At 40.2% G+C, this 27487-nt stretch overlaps 1 protein-coding gene across 2 annotated transcripts in view; it reads left to right on the top strand.

The window, feature by feature from the left end:
* IFT88 (intraflagellar transport 88) overlaps window positions 1–26163 on the top strand; it is a 47494-nt gene extending 21331 nt beyond the window's left edge. The window contains exons 16-26 of one of the 2 annotated variants that reach the window (XM_060234815.1): window positions 1712–1798; window positions 2498–2684; window positions 3390–3498; window positions 3644–3794; window positions 6598–6713; window positions 9385–9437; window positions 10166–10231; window positions 11049–11155; window positions 16741–16801; window positions 23418–23519; window positions 25891–26163. In XM_060234815.1, the coding sequence (XP_060090798.1) occupies window positions 1712–1798; window positions 2498–2684; window positions 3390–3498; window positions 3644–3794; window positions 6598–6713; window positions 9385–9437; window positions 10166–10231; window positions 11049–11155; window positions 16741–16801; window positions 23418–23519; window positions 25891–26012 (1161 nt within the window). In that variant the 3' untranslated portion in view covers window positions 26013–26163. Of the gene's footprint in view, window positions 1–1711; window positions 1799–2497; window positions 2685–3389; window positions 3499–3643; window positions 3795–6597; window positions 6714–9384; window positions 9438–10165; window positions 10232–11048; window positions 11156–16740; window positions 16802–20857; window positions 20970–23417; window positions 23520–25890 lie in introns of those variants that run through there. The other variant, XM_060234816.1, reaches the window with a different exon arrangement.
* The last annotated feature ends 1324 nt before the right edge of the window (window positions 26164–27487 follow it).

Genomic DNA, 27487 nt, shown 5'->3' with positions numbered 1-27487 from the left:
ATACATAGTGGAAAGGAGAAAGACTGTTACAGCTCAGAGAAAAGGCTGCCCTGAAACAAATGTTTTGATTCATCATTTAGATAGCATTCTTGTGAACTTTATAATTCTTGTTTTATTAGGCAATATATTGTGAGAAAGTTCACTATTATACTTTTTTGCTTGAGATAGTGAAGTGACAGCTATGGTTGAACTGGAATTTGAACCACAGTTTTGCCTGTTGGCATACAACCCAGTCCACTAACTTGATACAATGATTTTAAAATGTTCTCTAAGAAGTCTTCAATACTTATTTATTGTGCTTTATCCTGCCTTGCAACCAAAAAAGATTAGTGCCTACAGCAGCCATGTTTATTCAAAAAGTAAGTCTCATGGTTTGAACAGAACTTATCTGAAGCAACGGTGCATTCCTAAGCACTGCTATAAGTCTGTTCAATGGGTTTAGAAGTGTATAACTCTGCTTAGGTGAGCGATGTGAGTGTGCGTAGAACTGCAACCATAAATTCCTAGTGATAAACAAAAAAAACCCCCTGTAGTCTTGAGCTTCTGAGTCCATAAAACCTAAATACTTTTTTGTATCTTTCTGAAATGATTCTTCATGCCTCCGAATTTTTTTGTAGGCAGTTTAATATAATTAGAAAAATGTTATACCTTAGTGCTGGTGTGGTGCTTCTTAAGCAGTTTGCTGGGGAGCAATAAACATGTGCTTGCTCCATGTGTGTTGCATATGCCTTCTCTTGCACCTCATAAATTAAGACAGTAATGCACTTTGTGCTGGAAACTGTAAAACTAAAACGCACTTCAGAATTCTTGGCTTACTACTTTTAAGGTGCATTCACTTTATAATAAATAACTGAAATTTTGTGACTTCATACTTTCTGCGAAGGAGAAAATGTAGCCTGGTGAGTCATTTTTGTGACACAGAAAAAGCAGGTCAAATTGAAGTTCTTGTTAAAAAAAAAAAAACACCAAGGGCAAAGTTTCACTTGCAATAGGTAAAATGTAATAGCATCTTAAAATATGATGAGTGTTTTTTCACAGCATAAGAGAAACATTGCAATTTATTGTACAGAATAATTAATTGTATTCCTTTAATTCTCTTCATACACCAGCAGTCTTTCTTTGGGAGGTGTCTTCCCTTCATGGTAGGGCTGCTACATACCATCCATAAGAGCTTTGTTGGAGAAAAATGGAAAGTTCCAAGATGTTCTTCTGCACATACAGCGGCTTGTGTGTTTGTGCTGGTGACCCCAGCTGGGGACTTTCAAGCCAAATGAGAAGCAGAGGTGGCTTGCCATTGCCTTTAGGCTAGACCATGCTGCCTTCCCTCCTGGATAATAGCTGTAGTAACTACAAATTGTGCAGTGTGTGAATTCTTGCATTGACAGAAGCAGATGCAGAACATCACTAGCAGCTATTCTACCTTCCATTCCCTGCCTCTAGCCTGCTGGTTATTAATGACTGTAGAGTAGATATTCCCCTAAAAGCATTCTGATTTCCGTGGAAGCTTCTGCCAGAGGAATATTCACAGGACTACAGGATGAAATTCTGTTTCGTACTTTGATTCTGCATCTACTAAGTCGTTATTTGTGATGTTGCACTGTTAGAGTGGTCAGTGCATTCCATTCTGTAATTTTATTTGGTGTTCTTTCACAAGTCCATCAGCCTGTATGTGTTTGAATAGTTTTACAAGGTAACCATTACTTCCTTCTAGGCTGTGGAGACTTTGAAAATGTTTGAAAAAAAGGACAGCAGAGTTAAAAGTGCGGCTGCAACAAATCTTTCATTCCTTTACTTCTTGGTGAGTTACTGTTTTACAGATGTTTTATTTTAAATTTAATATGTTGCAAATGGAGGAGAGGAAGATTATGTAAGCCACTTTGGTACTTACTGGGGAGAAAGGTGGGGTATAGATAAATATGGTACACACCCTGCCTACTATAGATTTATCTAATGGAGAAGTGCAAGAGTAGGAGGACATTTTGGAATGTAGCTGTTAAGCCTTCTTCACTGATCAGTACTTTTCAACAGAACTCAGTGTATTTATTCTTAAAGCAATAAAAATCCCACCCTTGTGCTTGACTCTAGAAGGACCAAGCTTAGATTAAAAAGGGATTTTAGAAGAGATTTCTTTCCTCTTCTAAGCGTTTGATAAATGTAGTGATCTGTTAAATAATTATTTAGGGCAGAATATGTGCTGTGTCGTTGTAGAGGGCCCATGGCTCAGTTGTAGAGCATCAGCTTGGCATTCAGAAATGTCCCAGGTTCAGTCCCCAGCATCTCCATTTAAAAGGATCAGGTAGTAGATGATGTGAAAGATTCTAATTAAGACCCCGGAGAGCTGCTGGCAGTTTGAGTAGACGGTGCTGTCCTTGCTGGACAAGTGGTCTAATTCAGTATAATAAAAATAGTATATTGCAAACATGTAATCATTTGTGGTATTTTTTTATTCAGCTGTCAGTGGTGTTTCCAAAGCTATTTGTGTTCTAAATTTATCCAGGAAAATGAATTTATACAGGCAAACAACTATGCTGATTTAGCAGTAAATGTGGATAGATACAACCCATCTGCTCTTACAAATAAAGGAAATACTGTTTTTGCAAATAGAGATTATGAAAAGGCAGCAGAATTCTATAAGGAGGCTCTTCGAAATGATTCTTCATGCACTGAGGCACTTTATAATATTGGTATGTCAAAGAGACTTAAGTTCTGTTGTGTGGCATTCTGGTTATGGCACTTGCCGTTCTTTAGAATTATAAATTGATTTACAGTTTTCATGATTCAATAATTCCTGTTATTAAAAGTAGCAGTTTTGTGATAATGTGGTACTGTGAGCATAGCTGTCCTTTTCCAGATTCCTATATCCCCTGCCCAGCTAAGACAGAACACCAGTCTAAGGAGACTTCCTCATGCATTTCAGTAGGAAGTGCTCTGCTCTGTGCATGCCTTTTGTTCTTTACAGAGTACCCCTTCAATAATTGCTTCAATAATTATTTGCTTTGATGAAGAAGATGATGATGATATTGGATTCATATCCCACCCTTCACTCTGAATCTCAGAGTGGCTCAGTACCTTGATAATGATCCTTGTAGAAAACTTTTCTGTAATGGAAAGCAAAACATGAAAAGGCAACCTCAAGAAACATGTGGCCAGTTCTGGTGGTGTTAATCAGTGTTGTGCGTCATCTGAAACTGTGCATAGATCATTCCTGTATTTGTCACATTGCTTAATTGTGTTTAATATACATGGAAAATGAACTGTCAGAAAAATACATTCTGATTTTTTGGGGGGAGGGAACCTATTTCTGATTGGCACCAAAAATATGGTCTTAAACTCTTACTTTTTGGAAAACCTACTGAGACTTTCCAAATGTTGTGACCTTCTGTTTTTAGGCTTAACATACAAGAAGCTGAACAGGTTGGATGAGGCATTGGATTCTTTTCTGAAACTTCACGCCATCCTTCGCAATAGTGCTCAAGTTCTCTTCCAAATAGCAAATATGTATCTTTTTGACAAATATAAATTCAAACTATTGAAATACTATGAATGTATTCCCAGTACATGCTCTGTAAAGCTTGGGTTTGAATTTCTATAATATATATTTTCAAAATTAAAATGTGAAATCCCTTAACTGAAGATACTGCAGGTATGAACTAATGGAGGATCCTAATCAAGCTATTGAGTGGCTTATGCAGCTCATAAGTGTTGTTCCAACTGATTCTCATGCATTAGCAAAACTTGGAGAGCTCTATGATAAAGAAGGAGATAAGTCTCAGGCTTTCCAGTACTACTATGAGGTATGACATGCTTACTCAATTACAATGAAAAATGCATTTTCTACTGATATCTGGTAGGTGCACTGTATATATAGTAAAGCATGATTAAATCAACACTAAAAATGCCAACTTCATAACGTTTGACCATTGATCTTTCCTTAAGCATAACACTTGGTAAATCTGCCTTATTGTTGACTATTTCAGAGGAAAAGTGAAGAAATTGGATATGAAGATGTTTTTACAAGGAACTGAGGAGCTAAATCCATTTTGATAGGAACTTAGGAATCTTTTAAAAATGGCAACAAACGGCATTGTTCACACAGTGAAGATGCAAGGTGTCAGTGTTTAGAGGGTCCCAAAAGAGTTCAGTGAAGGCTGTTTACCCTACCTATTCTCAGCTGTATTTGCAAATGGACATATGTTGGGATGTTGAAGATTACTGTGCATGCCTTCTGTATCTCAGTTCAGTCTTATCTCTTTGGGCCTTGCTTTGATTACAAGGGATTTGCATTGGTCAGAGATAGATGCATATATATCCCTCTTGATTATAGGGCTTTACTTCACACTAGGGATCCATTCCTGTTTTAGGCAGATAATGTCAGAATAAGTTGGTTAGCTGTAATTAAATGAACACATGGTATATTCATTGGAACCTCTTGTCAGGGTGTTTCGTGTGATCATAGCATTACATTCAACAAACAGTGAGGGGAACCTTGTATCCACACAGTCCACATCTTCCTAAAGTTTTTACAATTAAGAGGGATTGTACTGTATTGGGGGAGGGTCTGTGGCTCAGTGATAGAACTTCTGGTCTGCATGCAGAAGGCTGCAGGTTCAATCCTTGGCATCTCCTATTCAAGGGATAAGGTGGTAGGTGATGTGAAAGACCTCTGCCTGAGACTCTGCAGCCTCTGCCTGCCAGAGAAGACAGTGTTGACCTTGATAGACCAGTAGTGTGTCTCAGTATAAAACAGCTTCATGTGTTTATTTGTCTAGTTAGATGGGGCCCTATAAGCAGAGCTTCACCTGGTCAGCCATGTCTGTGAATGTAAGTCCAGGAGCAAAAGATCAACAACATTTTCCAGGGCATAAGCTTTAGTGAATTAAAGCTCACTTTGTCAGATACAAATAAGAATTTGTATCTGACAAAGTGAGCTTTGACTCAGGACTCTTACGCCCTGGAAAAAATGGTTGAGATGCTACTGCACTCAAATTTCCTTCTACAGACTAACATAGCTACTCAGTTGAAACTACTCCTGACTTGGGCACTTTTCATTGTTCTTATTATGATCTATTGACCACCTACATGACAGGTTGCGCATATTAATCGGATACAAATCTCTACCAATATTTAAATTACATTATTTAAATTACAAGGTTACTTCACATCCATTCCATGATAAATTACCCCTGCTTCAGCGCCCTGCGGTGCATCTTGTGTGCTCTTCCATTAAAACATACATAGAAGGCCACACTTTCCCAAGTCTGTGGCTCAGTGATAGAACTTCTGGTCTGCATGCAGAAGGCTGCAGGTTCAATCCTTGGCATCTCCTATTCAAGGGATAAGGTGATAGGTGATGTGAAAGACCTCTGCCTGAGACTCTGCAGCCTCTGCCTGCCAGAGAAGACAGTGTTGACCTTGATAGACCAGTAGTGTGTCTCAGTATAAAACAGCTTCATGTGTTTATTTGTCTAGTTAGATGGGGCCCTATAAGCAGAGCTTCACCTGGTCAGCCATGTCTGTGAATGTAAGTCCAGGAGCAAAAGATCAACAACATTTTCCAGGGCATAAGCTTTAGTGAATTAAAGCTCACTTTGTCAGATACAAATAAGAATTTGTATCTGACAAAGTGAGCTTTGACTCAGGACTCTTACGCCCTGGAAAAAATGGTTGAGATGCTACTGCACTCAAATTTTCTTCCACAGACTAACATAGCTACTCAGTTGAAACTACTCCTGACTTGGGCACTTTTCATTGTTCTTATTATGATCTATTGACCACCTACATGACAGGTTGCGCATATTAATCGGATACAAATCTCTACCAATATTTAAATTACATTATTTAAATTACAAGGTTACTTCACATCCATTCCATGATAAATTACCCCTGCTTCAGCGCCCTGCGGTGCATCTTGTGTGCTCTTCCATTAAAACATACATAGAAGGCCACACTTTCCCAAGTCATAAAATGCTCCAGGAAATGACTTTCCTTTCCATGTTTCTTTCTTTTGGTTGCAGTATTCCTAGTCCTAGCAACTTCCCTGGGTTTGTGTGTGTTTTGAACAATGGCCCTTTCAATCTCCATTCTCATTCTATCCTTGTTTCCTTAACTCCAGCATAAGCAGAATGAGTTTGATTTGTTATTTTAGTTTTCCAGAAGTACCTTTTAAAGATTCCAAACAACTAAATGATCTTTAAAATATGTATCCCCCTTTTACTAATATGGTATACACTGCCAATAAACTAGCAGAAAATTGTTGTCCCGAGACGAAGAGGTCTGAGAACTATAACATATTTTAATATATTGATTGCCTACAGAAAGTAAATTATTTTCTGTGTTAAAATGTTTGAAAATAGGACATGTGGAAAATATGGCTATCGTCTCAGCTAAATCTTCTGAAACGTTTTCTGTTAATTGCAAAACCTGCCACATTCTCAGTAGGGAATAGTTAGTGTATTAGCACACTGCTCTCATTCATGTATTAAATATTTTTGGCATCTGGAGAATTAAACACGTAAATGAGTAAGATATTCCAAAAGCAAAATAAAGATGCTGTTTATCACTAACGTTGCATTTCTTTCACCTTCTTTATTTTGTCAGTCCTATCGGTATTTCCCTTCAAACATTGAGGTCATTGAATGGCTCGGAGCCTATTACATTGACACACAATTTTGTGAAAAAGCCATTCACTACTTCGAAAGAGCAGCGCTTATTCAGTAAGTAATGGTTGTTATTGTGTGTTTAGACAAGTATTATTGGTAAGGGAACTTTCAGTGCTGCAGTTACACTGGAGACAGGAGAATTGAATTGGCATATATTTATGCAGTAAACTCCATGACCGCTAAAGGCGGGTACGCTTTCACACCTTTTATTTGGAGCTTTTAAAGCTGTAATGTTTAAATAAAAATACATCACTGAACAACAGCATCTGCTTAGGTGGTCTGAGAAACACCCTTCAGGTAATCAGAACTCTGGAATACATTTTTCCAAGGATTGCATTGGTACGAGATAGATCCTTTGTATAATCTCAGGTAATGGAGTATTTGGTGACTTTTGATTTACATGCTTAATCAGAAGATGCTCTACCAAAAAAGGAGTATTAAAATAGATTGCAAAGGAGATCCTTAGCACATTTATTAGATACTTGATGAAACATTTCCAAATCGTATGTTATGGTAAGATGCTAGGTTGTTATACTACCTGCCTTCGTTCTTTGGACAAAATGAATTCAGTCTCCCTTCTAATGTGGTGGGAGAGGACTATACTGTTCTACAATAATTTACATTCCTTATCCAAATTGGGCAACAAAGAATTGTGTTCTTAATATACTTTTTTACATTGTGATAGTTTTTCCTGTCCTGCAGATATCTCAGTGGTTTATCCCCACAATCTTGAGTGATTGAGTGATTCTGGATACCTGATTGGCCACCTAATTCTGTGAGCCATGTTGCCACAATAGCAAGATGTGAGATTGAATATGAGGCTCCTGCAAAGGGACATAATGAAGCTGCAGTAGGAACCTGGCCCAGCTACGTATGTGGCTGTCCCTGCCAAATATGAAATGCCTTTTAATTTTATGCTGTGAAAAGCAATTGTGTCATTGTAAAACTTAGCCAAGGGGTAAAAAGGGTACAGAATCCCTTAGACAGCAGCATGTAATTTTCTTTACATTTTTCACAGCTGAAAGTTTACGCTTTCTTACCTCCCTAGCTTCCCAGACAGGGTCCAAATCCCTTGACTACAGTTGTACAAGGGAGAAAATGATTGGTTTTGAAATGGCTGCAGAGCAATTAAAATGTTTTGAAAACAGTACTTGTAGATTAGTGTTGCTGACCACTTCCAGGCTCAACTGTCACTTCTCTCTAGGCCCATTGGATTTTTTTAATGCTGTCTGCAGACCATGGCAGTGTGTTTGCAGCCTGGGTTGGAGCTCCTCCTGAAACCCCAGGCCCCTGTTTCTTGGAGGGTGTTATGCTGGGGCCACAACCATTTCAGAAGCCTGAAATACACTCTTAACATCGGATCTTTCAGGCTGGCAGCCTGCGCCCACAAAAAATGCAATCATTTTATTTTTAAAATTATTTTTATTTACATTATTTATAATCCATCTTTCTAACTGGGATGCAAGACAGATTGCACGGTGTGTAATGCACTGAATTTCCTGATGACATTTTTTCATAGATCCTCTGGATATTTGAGAAGCAAGGCTGCAAGAGTACTCACATGCACAGTCCTGTGTGTAGAAAGCTCCCTTGGCCTTTTACACACACAGGGGCTTTTTTGTAGAAAAAAACCCAGCAGGAACTCATTTGCATATTAGGCCACACCCCTGATGCTAAGCCAGCCAGAACTGCGTTCCTGCTATATATAAAAAAAACTCCTGCATACATATTTCCAAAGCAGATGATAAATTATAGATAATAGACCATAATGTAAGTGCTTATTAAATTTTTACCTTTGCATGTGATATTATATTTTATTAATGCTGCATTAATAACAGTAATGACAAATGAAAGAGTGCTATTATTTTCAATAAATAAAATAATAGTCTAGCTTAGTGATTGTCAGCCCTTCTTTCTGGTTCAGGCAAAATGACAGTCATTTTGTTATTCTGAAACAACCAATAACTTACAGTACATCTATACATTGATAGAATCATCTTATTTCAGCCTTTATTAATCAGAGGTGGTGAGATTCACTTTTTGAACTGAAACATTGTGGATGGGATCCAGACAAAGTAACCCCCTTTAAGTCTAGCTCTTTTTAGTGGGAGAGCGAAGGCTATGTGTAATTTTCTCCCTCTGTCCTTTGTATAGTTAAGTGTTGTGCTCTCTGCTGCTCCTGCAGAATCTTCAGTATTATTCCTATCAGATTAAAAACTAACATGGAGATGCAGTTCCACTGCACAATGGATTTCACCCTCATCCCAGGAAAATAATATTTTATCTTTTTATTCAAGAAATGTTTCCTTTTCAGTACAGTGGCAGGTAGAAAAGATAAGCTGACTTGATGGTAGATTTCATAGAATCACAGAATCGGAAGGGACCATACAGGTCATCTAGTCCAACCCCCTGCTCAATGCAGGATCAGCCTAGAGTATCCCTGACAAGTGTTCAGCCAGCCACTGCTTAAAGACTGCCAGTGAGGGGGAGCTCACCACCTCCTTAGGTAGCTGATTCCACTGTTGAACAACTTTTACTGTTAAAAAGTTTTTTCCTAATACCCAGCTGGTACCTTCTCAACCTTAATTTAAAGCCATAATTGCGAGTCCTCTCCTCTGCTGCCAACAGGAACAGCTCCCTGCCCTCCCACGTCATTTCCTTCCACATCATTGCTGTTCAGAAAAGTTCTCTCCATTCCATAACATGCTGGTATGTTTATCTGCAGGCCAACTCAGGTAAAGTGGCAGTTGATGGTTGCTAGTTGCTACCGAAGAAGTGGTAAGTCATCTTGCAGCTCTTACTCTGACTTTGGGTATTTTGCTCTTTTTGTCTTAACCCCTCACCCCCAGAATTAAACAGTCTAATTGAACAGCAAAAAAAAATTGTTAATACTTTGTCCTCAACGTTTAAAGAATTTAGAAGTGCCTTTTTTCAGTCTGATCCTGTGTCTGCTGATTTAGAAGCAAGTCCCTTTGATTTCAGTGGGTGTTTACTGCCAGGTGAGTCAGATTGTAGTCTTAGGGTTGGATCCAACCTGCTTTCCCAATGGTGAAAAGAAGAGGAACCCTTTGATTATCACAAAGGCTATGCTGGGAAGTGTGGAACTGCCATGGGCCAAAGGCATGTGCAGAGGGAGCTGGAGTATGGAGGCATATCAGGATGAGGTTGAGTGGAACAGCTGGAGGGATTTAGATTCTGCAAGTGGCAGTTGCTTTGAACTGCTTATAAAATTGTTCTGTTAATCAGTTGGTCTGACTTGCCAGTCCCTCCACCCCCTTATCTGAATCTCTCTCTTTCAATTCTGCTTTTGGAATACTAACATCTTCTAAAAATCAGCTCTTTCTTCTTTTAGTTAATTTTTATAAAGACAATGAAAAAAGTGACATGCCTGACTGCTAGAATTCCAGTTCCTTTAAAAAAGAAAATAAAACCAGTATAAAAAGCTTGGATAGCTCAATTTCTGATATGGCATATCTCTTTGTGTGTAACATTGTTTATGTTAACAGGTAACTATCCAAAAGCTCTAGATACCTACAAGGCAATTCACAGAAAATTTCCAGAGAATGCTGAATGTGAGTGTTTTCATAAGGCACACTGATAGATTTAAGAGCGCCTGGTATTAAAAATGAAAAATATGAACCCTTTCCCTGGTCATTATTATGATCTGTCTGTGCCACAGAAAAGCAATGCCAGTGATGGCGCTGCTTAAAATAGACAGGTATGATCCAGAGTCTCAGCGTGTCCTGTATACATGCAGCTAGTGCATGAGGCGGCATCCTGATTCAGTTCAGTGGAGGGAGTCTCTCTGTGAGGGCATCTGTATGCATGCACAGAGTTATTCCCTGCTTGGAAATAAATGGGAAAGACCTTGTAGAGAGGCGATCTCCTTACTGGGTAGAAATATATTTCAAATAATAAAGCACAATCTTCAAACAGGTTCCCTAGAGTGGTGATGTAGAATTCCAAATAAACTTCAGTTCTAGGAGATTATTTTTTTAAGTGTTCCAAGATACTAAAATAATCTCATTCCTAGGCCATCGCTATGAGAGACACCTTCATGTGCCTCTTCTCTGACTTTTCATCTTCCATTAAAAAATAACTATGTAATTTTTACTTATGAAGGCACAAATGTTTTCAGATGATATTTTATCTGGACCTACTGGGATGACTGACAAGCATCTGGCAGTTACTTTTTTAAATTACATGAAAGAACTTTAAGTCTCCCTAAATATTTAGGTGTTTACCTTTTCTCATTGAATTACCTGTTCTTCTGTCCACTACATAACCTAGTGCATACATAATGTCTGATTTTAAGCAGCAGTTTACTTTTGCTGAATGTTTTGCCTGCTGTTACGTCAATTCCTGAGATGACGATTGTTCTTCTGCCAGGTCTTCGTTTCTTGGTCCGCCTCTGCACAGACATGGGGCTGAAAGAAGTCCAAGACTATGCAACAAAGCTCAAGAGATTGGAGAAACTGAAAGAAATAAGGGAACAGGTGTGTGGATTCCTTTAAAAAAACATTACAAAGATCCGAAGGTTTTTATTTTCAACTTCAGAAGAGTGGGTTCAGTACTATGATCTCACCCAATGGCCACTGCTATATTGCTCTGCAGCAGTAAAAATTCTAAAACCAGTTTGGTTTATCCATCAGATAAGAGTATCAAAATTTCAATGTTGGATTGGATCCAGACTAAATGTTCCATGAACTGAAGGGGTGGAGTAATTTCTACCAGTTTGCTCTTCTTGCTGTAGAACCCTGATTTGCCTCAGTCTCAATACTCTTCCTGAGTGTCTCCCAGGAGCAGCATTTTAGGGAGGTCATTGGGCTGTGTTGGGGCAGGGAGAAAAAGGTAAAAGTGAGCTGAAAAGTTAGTCTGGTCCAAACCCATACAGTTCAGCAGTAGATTAAAAACACAAGCTGTTTAATTGAAATGAAAAAGCAAAGCCAGACAGAAAAATCCAGCAACATGAACCGAGGCCAGATCCTGCTATTTCAAGGAGCTGGGGAACCAACTAGTGAAAAGAACTCTACACTTCTAGCAGTGGTTCTAGAAGTATAGTGCAAGATGTGAACATGCTCTTCCAGGGCAAGTGCAGCCTCATCCAAAACAGCTGGAACTCCTCATTGTTTGATTAGCACTTTTATCAACCAACAGCCACTCAGTCTTGCATGGACTGAGGTTCAGTTTAGCTCACTGTACAGGAGTTGCTAGATAGGAGCCATCCAGATGCTGTTGTCTGGGTGCTAGACAACCAAGTGAGAAAACATGGATAAGGTTGAAAGGAAAAGCAAACAGCTACTGTGTCAACAAAGCCTCTTTTTTTTACTAGCCGCAAAGTAAACGTATTTTACTAACCACAAAGTAAAAGTATTTTACTAGCCACAAAGTAAACAGAATTATACTATTATACAAATTATTCAGAATTATTTACAAAATAGTCACAAAATATATCAATAATATACATTACATATACCAAAATTGTGGAAACTGGGAAATAAATCACACAAAGAACAGAACAGATAATCCAACAGTCTCCACATAGGCAAGTCTTTCACAGTTGCACCAAATCAACTTTCTTTAAGATGGATATTTATTATATTTATGGAATTTCTATCCTGCTCATCGCACCAAAGCAGGCTCAGGAGGGTTACAAACAGCTACTGTGTCAACAAAGCCTCAATCACAAAGTTTTGTTCCTGGAAATGTAATGTAGAGAAATCCCAAGTAGAAAAAGTCCACCAGACTTGGCTTCAGTTAAGCTTGGTTTCAGCCTCAGCTAACAGGCAAACTGGTATTCCACACCTCATTTAACCAAAGCTTTTTCCAAGCTACATCCAAGTTGAAACTTCAGTGAACAAGAATGATTCCTTAATAGAATGCTCAAGACACTGTATACTTCCCAATGTTTATAAACTTCAGGTTGATTGAAGTTTATAACTGTTGAGAAGTATACAGTGTCAGTTCACACAATTTTGGTATATGTAATCCATATTATTGATATATTTTATGAATAATTCTGAATAATTTGTATAATAGAGTGCTAACCTTGTTTACTTTGTGGTTGCGGCTTTGTTGTCATGGTAGCTGTTTGCTTTTCCTTTCAAGCTGTCTGGGTGCTGTGGTGCTTCTGCTTCAGGTCTTGCTGGGCTGTGAGACTGGGGGTGTGGTGTGCTGGCCTCAGCCCAAGGCTCTCCCTCTTCTGCATCCAACAAAGTCTCCTCTTTGTCCAGTGGATCTTCCAGCAACATCCAAGGGCTGGGGGGGGGCAGCTTCCTCTGTGTCTTCTTTATCTGAGGAGGTGTTGGTAGGCTGGACACCCATCTCCTGTTATGTGCTCATGCCTCTAGGAAGGACTCTATCAGACTTTCAGAACTGTTCCTTTCTGTGGTTGTTGAAAACACAACTTTAAAAATTGTGCACTTGAAGATTTTGTAGACCTGTTCAGACTTCCAGTTAAAAGTACTTCAAACTAGCCACACAACACTTGGCCGTTACATAGGATTTACTTGCCTGTTTTTACAGTACCACCGTCCAGCTGACTTACTAATTTCTTAGCAGTTTCTTACTGTGTTACAAGATATTGCTGAAGAACGTAATTTTTTCTGCTGCACATTTTGTGATTTTAAATTATCACATGCCAAGACTTAAGTGTTTGGGAAAATATAGAGGAAGGTAGTGTGAGGTGTTTTTAAGGTTAAAACCTTTAGACTGATGTGACTGTTGATGAAAAGAAAACAGGTTTTGAGGTCAATTGTATAGGGTGGACAAGATCAACATTGCCCTAGTGAGACTGCAGTCCTTCAGAGATACTTCTTGGAGAGAATTAGTGATCTTAAAAATAACGCAACTGGAAGAAATCATATCACTGTCCTTGTTTTCAGAACGTTTACTTTCCAAACAAACATTTAACAGCCTGTATTATAGTATTTACACTTTACAACCATTAATTAAAGAATTTCAGTACAGTGCCAAGTATATTAGTAACATAAAACTTGTAGGATGGTTATTTCTTTTTATGTGTCCCCTACTAATATTTGAGTGTTTACAATAATAAAACAGTTTTTGGATTTACAGCATTTTAATATGCAGAAGTTACTTTGAAGTCTTGTAGAGGAATACTTCTAATATTTGTTCAGCTGTAAACTTCTAGCTGTAATGTAAGGGGGTAGGGTATTCATCCGTCTTTTAGCAACCTGATCTAAAAGAACATAATTTTACTTAAATCCTTTTGCTGAAATCTATGTGATCATTGTGTTAGATTCTATATTTTTACGATGTGCCATTTTTTACACTATCTTTGAAATTATACCATATGGTGATAAAATGCAAAGTTCACGTTAATGCTGTTTTTAATTGCATTTGGAGGTAAATGACATTTTCAGTTTTCAGCAAACTTGTAACTGGAATGAAAACTTTTATGGATGCATATATTTATTAAAATCTGTGGGTGAAAAGATTTCTATCCTGCCTTTCAGCCAATGTCTTCTAAAGCAGTTTAGGAGTAAGCCTGAATCACACATGTATGTTCATCACCCAGTGAGTGAAACACCCAGGCATGTGGCCACTGGGCATTGAGAGCTAGCATGGCTAAGAGCTTCAGCCTCTAATATGGAGAGCTGGGTTTGATTCCTCACTCTTCCACATGAAGCTTGCTGGGTGACCTGAGGCTAGTCACCGTTCTCTCAGAACTCTCAGTCTCATCTACCTCACAAGATGGCTGTTGTGGGATGAGGAAGGAAAGGCAATTGTAAGCCACTTTGAGAATCCTTAAGCTAGAGAAAAATGGCGTATAAAAAACCTACTGTTCTTCATCATCTTGGATCAACTACCAACTGGTAGAACTTTCACAGGAAAAGTTCATCATTAGCAAGGCATTTTTGGGGGGGGGGGGGATGAGAATTTTGTTTCCACGGAGAGTTTCCAGAACTCCATTCTGCTTTGTTCCCCCAGAAAAAAGCCCTGAAGTGAAAACTCATCAAGCAGAATCATAGATTACATAAATTTCCTTGATTCTTTAAAGGAGGGGTTGTTTGTATATTTTACAAAGGGCAACCAGTGAGACTGCAGTTTTAAGGGGAAGGTCTGCAGGTAGAGAAATGGAAAGCTATATTGAGCCACTTGCTTTGCAAAAACTGCTCTCTACAAGTTTGTTTTTATTTATATTTTTTATAATTCTTCAGCATCTTGGGAGATAGGTACTCTCTACCCCTTTGAAGGAAATGTTATGTGTACCTATAATTTACCCTATTGGGGGTAAAAACACAGGTTGCTGGGGGGGGGGGGAACAAAGCAGCTCAACAAGAAAAAATTAAAAATCCCATTTCTCATTGCATTGGTTTCCCTCCCCAAATTTCAGGCTCACCAGCAGTGTGCTATTAAAATAAAAATCAGTTTTGCCATTCCTCCTGGAGAAATCAGGTGATGTACATAGAGATGCAAATGTCCCATGAGTTCTGTTGGCTTCAACTAAATTTACATTTACTTAGGACAGCCATCTCAAGGTATTTTTACAATGTATAGATGATGATTAAAAGGAAGCCAAAGAAATCCATTTTAAAATGGGGATTCAGGGGTCTGCCCTCCATTGGCTTACCTCTTTTCTCTAAGGTCAAGGACAGAGGGTGGCAGTGGGGGAGAACTCGTCTCAGAAACACCCACTAGTGTGTGGGGTGCCTCAGGGAGCGGTTCTCTCCCCAACACTATTTAACATCTACATGTGTCCCATTGCCCAGAATGTCTGGAGCTATGGGCTGGGATGTCATCAATATGCAGATGACACTCAGCTCTACCTCCTGATGAGCGGCCAGGCTGACTACGTTTCAGAAAATCTGGATCGGACATTACAAGCAACTGTGAAATGGCTCAGACAAAGTCGACAGAAATTGAATCCAGCAAAGTCGGAGGTTTTGTACCGAAGCCAAGGCGGCCTGGGAAGAGAGATCCCTTTACAACCTTCGATGGGGCGCCTTTAGTGCCAGCTTTGAGGGTCAAGAGTTTAGGGGTTCTCCTGGAGCCTTCATTAATTATGGTGGCCCAGGTGGCAACCACTGCCAGATCTGCATTCTATCATCTTAGGCAGATAAGACAGTTGGCTCCATACCTGGAATGCAGCAACTTGGCTCCAGTAATCCATGCAACGGTCACCTCAAGAATAGACTACTGTAACACCCTCTACATGGGGCTGCCTTTGACTCGGACCCGGAAGCTGCAACTAGTGCAGAATGCTGCAGCCAGGTTGGTATTGGAGCTGCCTTTACGGGGGCACTTCCAATCTGTACTGGAGACGTTGCACTGGTTGCCTGTAGTGTTCCAAGCCCGGTTCAAAGTGCCGGTTATGACCTTTAAAGCCCTATATGGCTTGGGACCTGTCTACCTTTGGGACCGCCTTTCCCCACTCGAGCCCCAGAGAGCACTATGATCAAGCTCATTAAATCTGTTAAAGATCTTGGGCTAAAGGATGCCCGTTTGACCACTACAAGGGCAACAGCCTTTTCTGTGGCTGCGCCTGCCCTCTGGAATGCCCTCCCTGAGGAGACTAGGGTCTTGTGGGATTTTTCACAATTTAACAGGGCCTGTAAGACATATCTGTTCAGGCAGGCTTTTAATAACTAAATGGAGATACTTTTAACATCTATGGGGGTGTACTATCTACCCCACAATATCATCGCAAATTAATTCAAAACAGACAGAATGCCATCTGAACTGTATTGAAACTGTTTTAATATTTCAGTGTTTTAATAATGTTTTATTGTTATAATGTGAATCTCTCATCAAATTGTGACTGTTGTTAGCTGCCCTGAGCCCGTTTGGGGAGGGCGGGATACAAGTGCAATAAATAAATAAAATTAAATCTTTATTCTAGTCAAGGTGGATTTTCCAATCACTTACAGGTCAAATCCAGACAGTGGTATTGGGGAGCTATTAAAATTATCCTGTATTAAACTCTGAACCAAATTTAAAATCTCTATTTAACCAGCTCTGAGTGGTCTCATTATTTATTTAGATGCACACTGAAAAACTGTGATAGAAATTGTTGTGACTAGCGCTAAATAGCACTCTGGTCTGTTCCTTCCACTAGCGGGTCAAGTCTGGCCGAGATGGCAGTGCCCGTGCCCGCAGAGAAGGAAGTGCTGGTGGTGGTAAGTACCGGTGAAATGTTGACAGACTCAAATGAAAGCCTGTCCAGCCATCTGTCCGCTCCATAACCTTTGTCTGCAAGTTAAGTATGGGGGATATGCTGAATCCTAGGAATCTAAAACCTTTTCCTTTAATGGGGAAAATGGTTAGGATTAAGAAAACGGTGATCATCTACCTTGGTGACATAAAACAATCAGAATGTTAGCTGTCCAAGAAACAGCTAGAGGGCATTGGGATCTAATTTAAATTTATGGGTTTCAGGAAGAATACAAAATTTTTGTCTCTCCAATATAGTCAAATCAGGAATTGGAGAAAGCACTTCAGATACTTAAGGGTGACTGGATAACGAAAAAAAGAGGAGGTGCATGCTACTTTGCTACCAGGCAACAGGCACAGATATAAGAAGGAAGACAAATTCACTTTGCTGCATTTGAAAGTGGAGGTTTCCTCATTTAAAACGGAAGCAGTAGTGATGTCAGTCTGGCCAGGGCTGAAAAACATGTACCAGGCTCAGCATATTTTCCAGCCTCCTTCTTGGTTGAATGTGCCATTGGCTAGTAAGCCTGAGGGCTGAATTGTTTTATTGTTGTCCTTTATTGATCACGTAGCTGCACCCAGTTGTGCTACTTATTATTATTAGAAACGGAAACCAAAACTTCACAGCTGCTCCTTCGTCAGACAGTAAATGTCTATATCAAACAGATATTTAAAGTATAAGGTAACAGAATTCCTTAGAAATGTTAACCACAGACTAAGATGCTGCTGTTTTTTGCCAACCCACTATATTTCTGCTGGAGACCACATGAAAAACAATCTTATGGGCAGCTGGGTTCCACATAGGCAAGATCAGCTCTCACGAGAATTCTGGGGTCAGCACGGAGGTAGCACTGTGAAAGATTCCTGTTATAAATCTGTTAGTCTTCAGAGGTGCCACAAGACTCCTATTCTGTTTTTACTGCAGCATACCACTGTTGCTGGAATCAAGGATAGCTGTAGTTGTACATGAAATATGGCTTTTAGAACATGTGAAATTCTGTGGGAGCTATAAATCCTGAACTAAGATGCCTCTATTACATTGTGTAAGACAGTGATGATGCTGAACATTATTAGAACATTGTAGAATACCACTATGGAACTTGTTGCAGCAGTAGGGTCTCAAGTATTGTGTTCTGTGGGACTGTGATGCAGTAGAGCAGGCTCACATAATCTGTGACCAACCCAAATGCAATCTGCCAGTCATGTCTGCCAGGCACTTCAGATGTATATTCTTCCCCTTATTTTTGCAGTTCTAGATAGGCTGTCAAAATAGGTTTTTCAAACCTGCTGTGGGCTACCATAGATTTCTGGTGGGCTGAAACTGACTTTTGGGTCATATGGTTCTGGCCTGTTCTAGGACAAGGCATTCTTCTTAGACTGGTAAAACGTGGTCTAATAAAACCTGCGATTTTCTAAAAAAAAAATCTGTGTGTTAATAAAAGTGTAAGCCCTGACTTTTTGTACCAGACAGGGGTTTTTTTTCTTAAGCAGTTTTTTATAACTATTACAAAGCTCAAAAAAGGCTGTGGGGAGATATTTATTTGACGTATGTTTACATCTAAGAATGTATCTAAGTTTTCTTTTCATATTCAGATATTCCTTATCATACCAGGAATTATTCATCCTCTTCTTGTTTTGAACTATTTTAATAGTCTTAATTAGGAGTGGTCTCAAAAATTTAATCAATTTATCATACAAGACCACAGCATCATCAGCATTTTAAACAAGTTTTTAATGCCTAAATTCTAGGAATTATTCACTGGCAATAAGATTCTCTCTGATTCATTATTTAGAATTTTATCAAATTGAGTTTACTGGAGAATAAGTGACTGATGGTCACTTTCTGCGGAAGAACCCCCAGAAAAACATTGAATTATCACCCAAGAGGTTTGGTGTTGTTAAAACATAATCAATAACATTTGCTCTCCTAATAGCAAAATAAATAAATTCACCAAATTTATTACCATCCCCATTAAGTAATGGTAAATCAAAATTTGATATAAATATTATTTGTATTTTGTTTCTGTTTTGCATCTTTTGTTGATTGCTATGACCAAGCTGAAGCAAGGAAGTACAATGTGTGTGTGTATATATGCAATAGTGTAAATAGAGATGGTTTGGAAGTACAATTAATATGACTGGTTCAGTGCAGAATGTCATTTTGCTCCGGCCAAAATATTTGCTTACAGGTTTTGTGCTCTTCTATGCATGTAACAGTAGGCTGACTTCACAGGATGGAACATAATCACAAGTGCTGTATCCAGTTACAGTTAGGTAAACAAGATAAAGGGTTGGATCCAGACTACACTGGCACTGTTTCCCCTGCAGACCTCTCATTCCTCAGGGCTCCCTGTCCTCTGGGAATAGCATTTTGTGGAGATCTGTGGTCTGCGGGGGAGGGGGGGGCCAGGAAAATTCCATTCCATTAATGGAAATTTTAGTCTGGATCCAACCTGGTGTCATCTATTAAGAGTTTCCAAGCTTTAATGTTCTGTCTCCACTCCAAGTTTGGTGCAAAAGGGGATGGGTAAATACAACAAGGCAGGCCAACTGTCAGAGCAGGGGTGTCAAAATCATTTATTACAAGGGCCAGATCTGACACAAATGGGACTTTGTGGGGCCGGGCCATGAGTGTCATAAAATGTCAGGTAGTGGAGATATAAACTTTATAATAGACACAGACAAACCCAATTAAATATTTTTTTAAAACTTAAAATACAAACATGCTTAAAACTCTTACAATGGTTTAAGTTGGAAAGGTAGGGGACTAGTGGAATTTGGCAATGCAATTTTTAAAATAAAACATCAAGAAAAAGCACAAGGCTCTGACTCTGTGGAAATAATGAAATGGCATTGTAAACTTCTCCCCACCAGTCTACTCAGATTGGCAAAGCCTTTCCAGTATAATATCTCCCTTTGGCTGTGGGTTTCCACATTAGAGTACTCACTAGGTTAGGAGAGATAAGCTGGCTGAAAGCATCAACCCTTGTTTGCAAGGTCACAACTCCAGGAAGCATGAGTTTCAGCTAGCTACAGGAAAACTGAAAATATAACCATTTCCACTCCATTTGAAACCATTGCAGAGAACAGACAATGCTGCAAGGAAAATGTGGAATGGATCTTAAAATTCACCCCACGTTTTCCTTGTAGCAGCCAGCAAAGAAAGGCAGGAAGAGCCTGGGACTCAGCCTGCAAGTTTCAAAGGGTGCAGGCTGAAACTGAAAGAGTCTCAGCCTGAAAGCTTCAAAGAGCCTGGGAGCTTCAAAGGGTAAGAACAGGAGGGGGAGGAGGGGGGAGAAAAGAGCCCCATGGGCCTGATCAAAGCCTTGGGCGGGCCAGATCCAGCCCATGGGCCAGGTGTTTGACACCCCTGGTCTAGAGGCTTCCTGAACTTGCCACAGAGCTTTTGCTTTCATGGCCTGCTGAAGGAGCTGTCCAAGATCTCATTCTTTCTCTTTCCTCATTCTTTCATTCTTTCCTAATCTGGCTACATGAAGCCACAAAACCCCTATGCTATACTTAATCTATCAACAGTGTTATTGACAGCTTGCAAGTCATTTCAGTTTGGTGAGAACTATGTCATACTGCCTTTTTGAAGGTCAGTTTCTCTGTGTGTTCACTGAAGGATGGACACCTGAGGCCAGTTTAGTTCAGTGGTGTGAATCCAATTGTGTTCAAAATTTTAGGAGCTTTATTGCCTTTGCATACCAGACTGCAAGTCTAGGGAGACAGCATGACAGAAGAACTGGTTTGCAATATTACTAGTCATCACTTCACATGTGGGAAAATATTTTCTTTTCCAAGTTATAGAAATGCTGGTGTTTCAGATGGCACATTATTTGGCATGTTAAAATCAACAGCGAGTGCTTTTCACAGATTGCCCACTCTTATTCTTTGCTGTTTATCATCTACTCTGTTCTGTTTGTCATGCTGTATGTTTTCTTCTCATCTTGCATTTGACTGTATGCTCTTCTTTATTTCCTTGTATTCTTTCTTTCAATCTTGCTCTCTCCATTTTCTAGCAACCCCCTCTCCTGAACATAAGCATAGTTTGACCTCAGAAGTGGTAACAGGTCAGTGTAACTTCTCAAATGGACCATTAGAAAGATGTAGTAGAATAAATTTAGAATAATATGGCTGTTCTATAAATATTAAATTCTGATCTTCATTTTAAGTTATTAAGTAATCCTCTCCCTCCCTCTCCTTCCCTCTTCTCTCTCTTTTTGTTCCAACAATCAGTATTTGAAAATATGCGTTCTTGATCTAGTAGTACAGATTTGGAAACAAAATATTAAGATCAGCATTCTGAAACCAGATGTATATTGCTCTGTGACAAATTGGAATACAAGTAACTTAGTTCCACATAAGAGAAAACAGACATTTTGAAAGCTTTTTACCAAATGCCTAGCAGGATGGGAGGTCTGCCTACCTGCCTTCCTTTTTCCTTTCTGAGCTGCCCAGAAAAGATGAGATGGGCAGAGAAGAAGTGGGACTCCTTGACAGACTCCTGTAGAACAAAGTCTGAGTTCAATGGCAGCTTTAAGACCAACTAAGTTTTATTCAAGGTATAAGCTTCTGTGTGCATGCACATCCGTCTGAGGAAGTGTGCAAACTTTGATGGTCTTCACGAACCCCACACCAAGATTCAAGGAAGGAGGTACTACTGAACTCAAATTTTGTTCTATTTCTTTAGGCCAACATTGCTGCCCACCTGGATCCTGTGTTCTAGGTCTTTGTTCCATGTATGGTCAAAGATTGGTACAAACAAAAGACAGCTAGGAAGAAGAAGAAGAATTGCAGATTTATACCCCGCCCTTCTCCCTGAATCAGAGACTCAGAGCGGCTTACAATCTCCTGTGTCTTCTCCCCCCACAACAGACACCCTGCGAGGTGGGTGGGGCTAAGAGAGCTCTCACAGCAGCTGCCCTTTTGAGGACAACTCCTGCGATAGCTATGGTTGACCCAAGGCCATTCCAGCAGGTGCAAGTGGAGGAGTGGGGAATCAAACCCGGTTCTCCCAGATAACAGTCCACACACTTAACCCCTACACCAAATTGGCTCTCAGCTGGAGTGTAGGAGTGTAGCAGGAGCCTCAATGATACAAAAGCTGCTCAAGAGAGCCATGATAAATCCCATTCACTCATACGACTTAAACATATAATCTATCTAGTTTATACTCACTGAAGTCACTTTTCTAAAAAGTCTTAATGAAATTAACGTACAATAAAACCATCACAGAACTGGCTTTGCAGTTAGAACACATTCTTCCCTGAGAATCTGTATAAAGGACAGGGTACAAAGTTTTTAAATAGCCACCATCCATTAAACAATAAAATCATTACAACAGCATGAAAACCACAAGACAACAGAAACACCAATACAAAACCCTCAAGGAAATTAATATCAAATTTAATAAGAAAATTAGCAGCTTGAAATGCTATCAAAATTGTTTTAAAATGGTATTCACCTAGCAGTAACATAAAACAAGAAGGGAGGAACTCGTTTCAAAAAACCCTTGCTGTATGCCCTCAACCACAAAGCTCACTAAGGAAAAGGAGGATATGCATCAGATGACTGCAAGGTAGAAAGATGAACGTATGGGAAGAAATGCTCCCCATTAGCTTTTGTATCAGTGAGGCTCCTGCTACACTCCTCCCCTCCATCCCTGATATGGAGACAAATATTGGTTTATGATTTTTTAAAATAATCCCCATAGCATACTAGGAAGTATGGAATGCTGAGGCCAGTTAAACCCTTATTAAAACATGACAGAATAACAGAGTGGGGAAGATCAACTGGGTTGCTTGGGCCCTTAACACTTTATAGTATTCTGAAGGGGGGGGACTAGGAAATGGAGGATTAACATTTTGAGGCCCATCTTCCCCCAGCCCTAATTATTTCCATACTGTTAGTCCAGGACACTGCAGACTTCTCAGAACTCAGGCTACTTTGAAAGAATCAAAGTAAAAGGATTTAATAGGATCATTCTCCAGTCCTAATTAATTCCAAAAGTATGTAAAAACCCTAAGAAGTCAAATTATTCTGAAATGGGATGTGTGAAAATAAAAGTAGGAGAAAGCATAGGGAGAATGAAATTAAACTTGAGCAGTTCAGTAAGGCACAGACCCAAACCTGAGCCAAAGTTCAGACCAAACTTTGGCTGGTTCACGAACCCCACACCAAGGTTCATGGAAGGAGCTTCTGCTTGGTTTGGTTCAGGTGTTCGACCCCCCAACATGTGCGTATCACTTCTGGGTGGGGTTGGGCACCACCTCTGGCACATGTATGTCATCCAAAAGTGATGTGGGCATGTTGCCCAATGGGGAAATTGTCTTGTTATAGATGGGGAAAATGTCCCAGTTCTTCATGCATCCCACAATATCTTGCACATCATCCCTCCTTTATGTGAGATAATACCAATTTGCCTCACAGAGTGACTGTGAATTCTTCAGTGATGCTGTAGGTGAAAATGCTCTGAGCCTTCCGAAGCAATAAATAAACACCTAGTGAAATGCTGTGGGGAAAAAAGACAATAATATGCATTTTCCGGTAGTTTATGGAACATTTTCTCTTCTCTGCCAGATCCTGGTAGCACTACTGTTAAAGGGGAGCGATTGAGTGCAAAACTAAAGTCCTTGCCAGGTACAAATGAGCCTTATGAAAGCAGCATGAATAAAGAAATTGGTAAGTGATACATTAATGTCTAAGTAGCTTGGTTTCACATAGATGGAAAGGATTGGAAAATGGGTGTTTCATATAATTACATACTGTATTTTTCGCACCATAAGGCGCTCCGGAGGATAGGACGCACCTTCCTCCTGGGGGGCGATCCGCTGCCTCTTCCTCCGATCCGGCGCTTCCCCTGCGCCTGCTTGCCTGGCTCCATCTTCTTCAGGCAAGCGCTAGGATCGCTCCACGTGGCCCCAGCGCTTCGCAAGCGCCGGCTGCGGAGGGGGCAGCGTGCTTCCTCCTTGCCTGTGTGCCTGGCTTCAGCTGTGATGTTTAAAGCAAGCGCTGGGATCGGAGGGGGGAGGGAATGATCCCAGCGCTTGCTTTAAACATCACAGCTGAAGGCAGGAACACAGGCAAGTAGGAAGCACCTGCCCCCTTCACAAACGCAGCGCTTCGCTCCCTCCCCCCTCCGATCCCAGCGCTTGCTTTAAACATCACAGCTGAAGGCAGGAACACAGGCAAGTAGGAAGCACCTGCCCCCTTCACAAACGCAGCGCTTCGCTCCCTCCCCCCTCCGATCCCAGCGCTTGCTTTAAACATCACAGCTGAAGCCAGGCACACAGGCAAGGAGGAAGCACGCTGCCCCCTCCGCAGCCGGCGCTTGCGAAGCGTGGGGGCCACGTGGAGTGATCCCAGTGCTTGCCTGAAGAAGATGGAGCCAGGCAGGCAGGCGCGGGGGAAGCGCCAGATCGGAGGAAGAGGCAGCAGATCGCCCCCTTGCCCCCTGAAGGCACGTACCTTCGAACCATAAGACGCACACACTTTTCCCCCCACTTTTTTTTTGGGGGGGGGAAGTGCGTCTTATGGTCCGAAAAATACGGTAATTCCTTTGAATCATAAAAGAAGGAGGAGGACTACTATACCAGTGCAAATTCATTGCAGAGGATCAAACATATCTGGGGAAATGATCTAGAGATACTATACTTTCCCACTACATCTCTTTGATCCAGTATTTTGATTTTGTTGCCGCATTTAAGATTGGCATGGTCAAACAAGTACTTTAAAAGGATGCATATAGCTCAGTTCAGACATAATGCAAAGTCAGTTTAAATAATCCAGCTATGGGTTCTGTAATTAGAACAGAGGCCAAGCCACTAACTATGATGAGTTACGTTCCATCAAACTGGGATTTAAAAAAAACCATGGTTTGAATTTAGTTTATTAACCACTGTTAGATCATATATATGGTTTTTCAGGATGTACAAATGCAACCATCCCAGCTTGTTCCCCGTGGGTACCCTCATTTGCTCCCCACCTACAGAGTGAAGGCAATGAAACCAGCATTCATGATCATTTGCAAGCTGCATTCTGACTTTATGAACCGACCATAAAATAAACCATGTTTTGTCTGAATACTTCCAAGGACATTGTGTGTTCGGCTCTCACTGTGTTTTCAAGGCAGTCTTATGAACCATGCCATTAAAAACATCAGCTCCACTCACGGTCTATATGCCAATCCCACATACATGCAAAATATTAGCAATCTAACAGAATATTATCTGTTCTATTTGTTTATAAAGATGAACTCTTTTAGCAATGTGTATATCAACTGTGCAAGAGCCCCGTGGTGCAGAGTGGTAAAGTTGCAGTATTGCAGTCAGAGGCTCTCTGCTCACAACCTGAGTTCGATCCCGGTGGAAGCTGGGTTCAGGTAGCCTGCTCAGGTTTACTGAGCTTTCCATCCTTCCAAGGTCAGTAAAATGAGTACCCAGCTTGCTGGGGGGAAAGTGTAGATGACTGGGGAAGGCATGGGCAAACCACCCCGTAAAAAGTCTGCCGTGAAAATGTTGTGAAAGCAACGTCACCCCAGAATCGGAAACGACTGGTGCTTGCACAGGGGGCTACCTTTACCTTTTTTATATCAACTGTGTATTTCCATTAAAACATTTAAATAGGTTTTGATTTATTTAATCTGTATAATTCTGAATCCTGTATAAAGATTTCTAACCATGCAGTTTTACAGGTGATTCAAGGCAACATCCTGGTCGCCTTGAAAGCCCTATTGGGTCACCATAAGTTGGCTGTGAAATCTTTATAAATAACAGAAATAAAACAGGATCATCAATAGAGCATCTGAGGGTTATTACTAGAGCTGGAGCCAATAGGCAGGATACAGTTGGGATTCCATAATTCATACACATGAGGAGTTGAGGTATTACTGGCTGAAAGGCTTCTTCAATTTGCCACAGACTTTAAATATTTGATAGAGAATATCAATATAAATCTTTATTGTAATTTTTGATAGCACTTCAGAGTTACAGGAATTCCTGCAGTTGTTTGAAATAAAATAACTTTCTTTTCTTTCTTCCTTTGTAAAACATAGATGCTTCCTATGTAGACCCTCTTGGACCACAAATAGAGAGACCAAAAACTGCCCTAAGGAAAAAAATGGATGAAGATGAATTTGCTGATGAAGAATTAGGAGACGATTTGCTTCCAGAATGATCTAGTAAAGTGGAATAATTTTAAGTTTTGAAAGTGAGGAGGGGAATTTTTTTCTACAGGTTTTGAAAAAATGTTTGTTAAAATTCTTATTTATTTTAGCAATGTGTATATCAATTGTGTATTTTCATTAAAATATTTAAATAGGTTTTCATCCTGTGTAATTCTGGGTCCTGTATGAGGATTTCTAACCATGCAGTTATACAGGATACCAACAGTAGTAATCTGAATTCATACTTTATTTCACACTTTTGCCGTACCTGATCTAGAATGACTCCAGGTATCACTGAATAGCCTAATGCAAAAATGCTGGGCATCATTACAGTTAGGGAAAATAGATTCCCACATGTACTCTGAAGGGCTAAGCTCCATTATTTACTCTGTTTTTTCTGTGGGGATGAGGGTGGAAATACACGCTACTGTATATGCAGAAATCCTGTTTGCAGTCACATGTCAAAAGGAGTGCCCCTGAAATGCCTGTTTTCATTGCTATATTATTAAATAGCCCAGGCTAGCCTAATCTTGGAAGCTAAGCAGTGTCAGCCCTGGTTAATGTTTGGAAGGGACAACCAACAAATACCAGACAATGGCAAACCACCTCTGAACATCTAAGTTGCCTTGAAAGCCCTATGGCAACACTGTAAGTTGGCTGAGTTTAATGGCACTTTACAGACACGTGCACATTATTGGACATGGGCATGTGTTAGGGGAAGAACTTTGTGTATCAGAAACCACAGGATTTGGGATGGAACATTAGTGTGTAAAGTTGTCTTCAAAGCAGGAAAAGAGAAATATCTAAATGAGTGAAACAATTACAGTTTTGTTGATAATCCAGACCAGCCCATGAAGGATGAGTATCTAGGAAAGAGGATTTAGGTGAAGATCTGGCAGAACAGGAACTTGACAGTGACTGACACTCAAGGGGGACTTCCAAAGTTATGTCAACTGGACATCTGAAAGTTGTCTCAACATGCCAAGCTCCGAAGTTCTACTGCATTGTCAGAATATTTAATGTTCTATCATCACTTCCAGGAGAGCTGGCTTGCTGTAGTCGTTAAGCAGGCCTCAGATTCAGTGGGAGCTCACAGGAGCGCAGCTCCTGAACCTTTCTGAGAGTTCCACCTCCTCCTGAGAGTTCCACCTCCTTGTCCATTGAATAGTATGTGCAGCTGCATAACAATCCCTGGATGAGCTCCACCACCTATTTTTCTACAAAATGATCTCTGTCATTAAGTGCCGTTGACTCTAATCTGGAGAACTGGGTTTGATTTCCTTCACACGGATGACCGTAGGCCGGTCACAAGTTTTTTCAAGATCAGTTCTCTCAGAGCTGTCTCAGTCCCACCTACCTCACAGGGTGTCTGTTGTGAGGAGAGGAATGGAAGGAGATTTAAAGCTGCTCTGAGACTCCAAGTGGAGGATAGGGTATAAATCCATTCTTCTTCCTCTTCCTCCTTACTTCTTCTCCATTATCTTTA

Source organism: Heteronotia binoei, chromosome 3, assembly GCF_032191835.1.
Source record: "Heteronotia binoei isolate CCM8104 ecotype False Entrance Well chromosome 3, APGP_CSIRO_Hbin_v1, whole genome shotgun sequence".
Classification (NCBI taxonomy): Eukaryota; Metazoa; Chordata; class Lepidosauria; order Squamata; family Gekkonidae; genus Heteronotia; species Heteronotia binoei.
The sequence above is the reverse complement of the archived record's forward strand: the minus strand, read 5'-3'. Positions and strand labels throughout refer to the sequence as shown.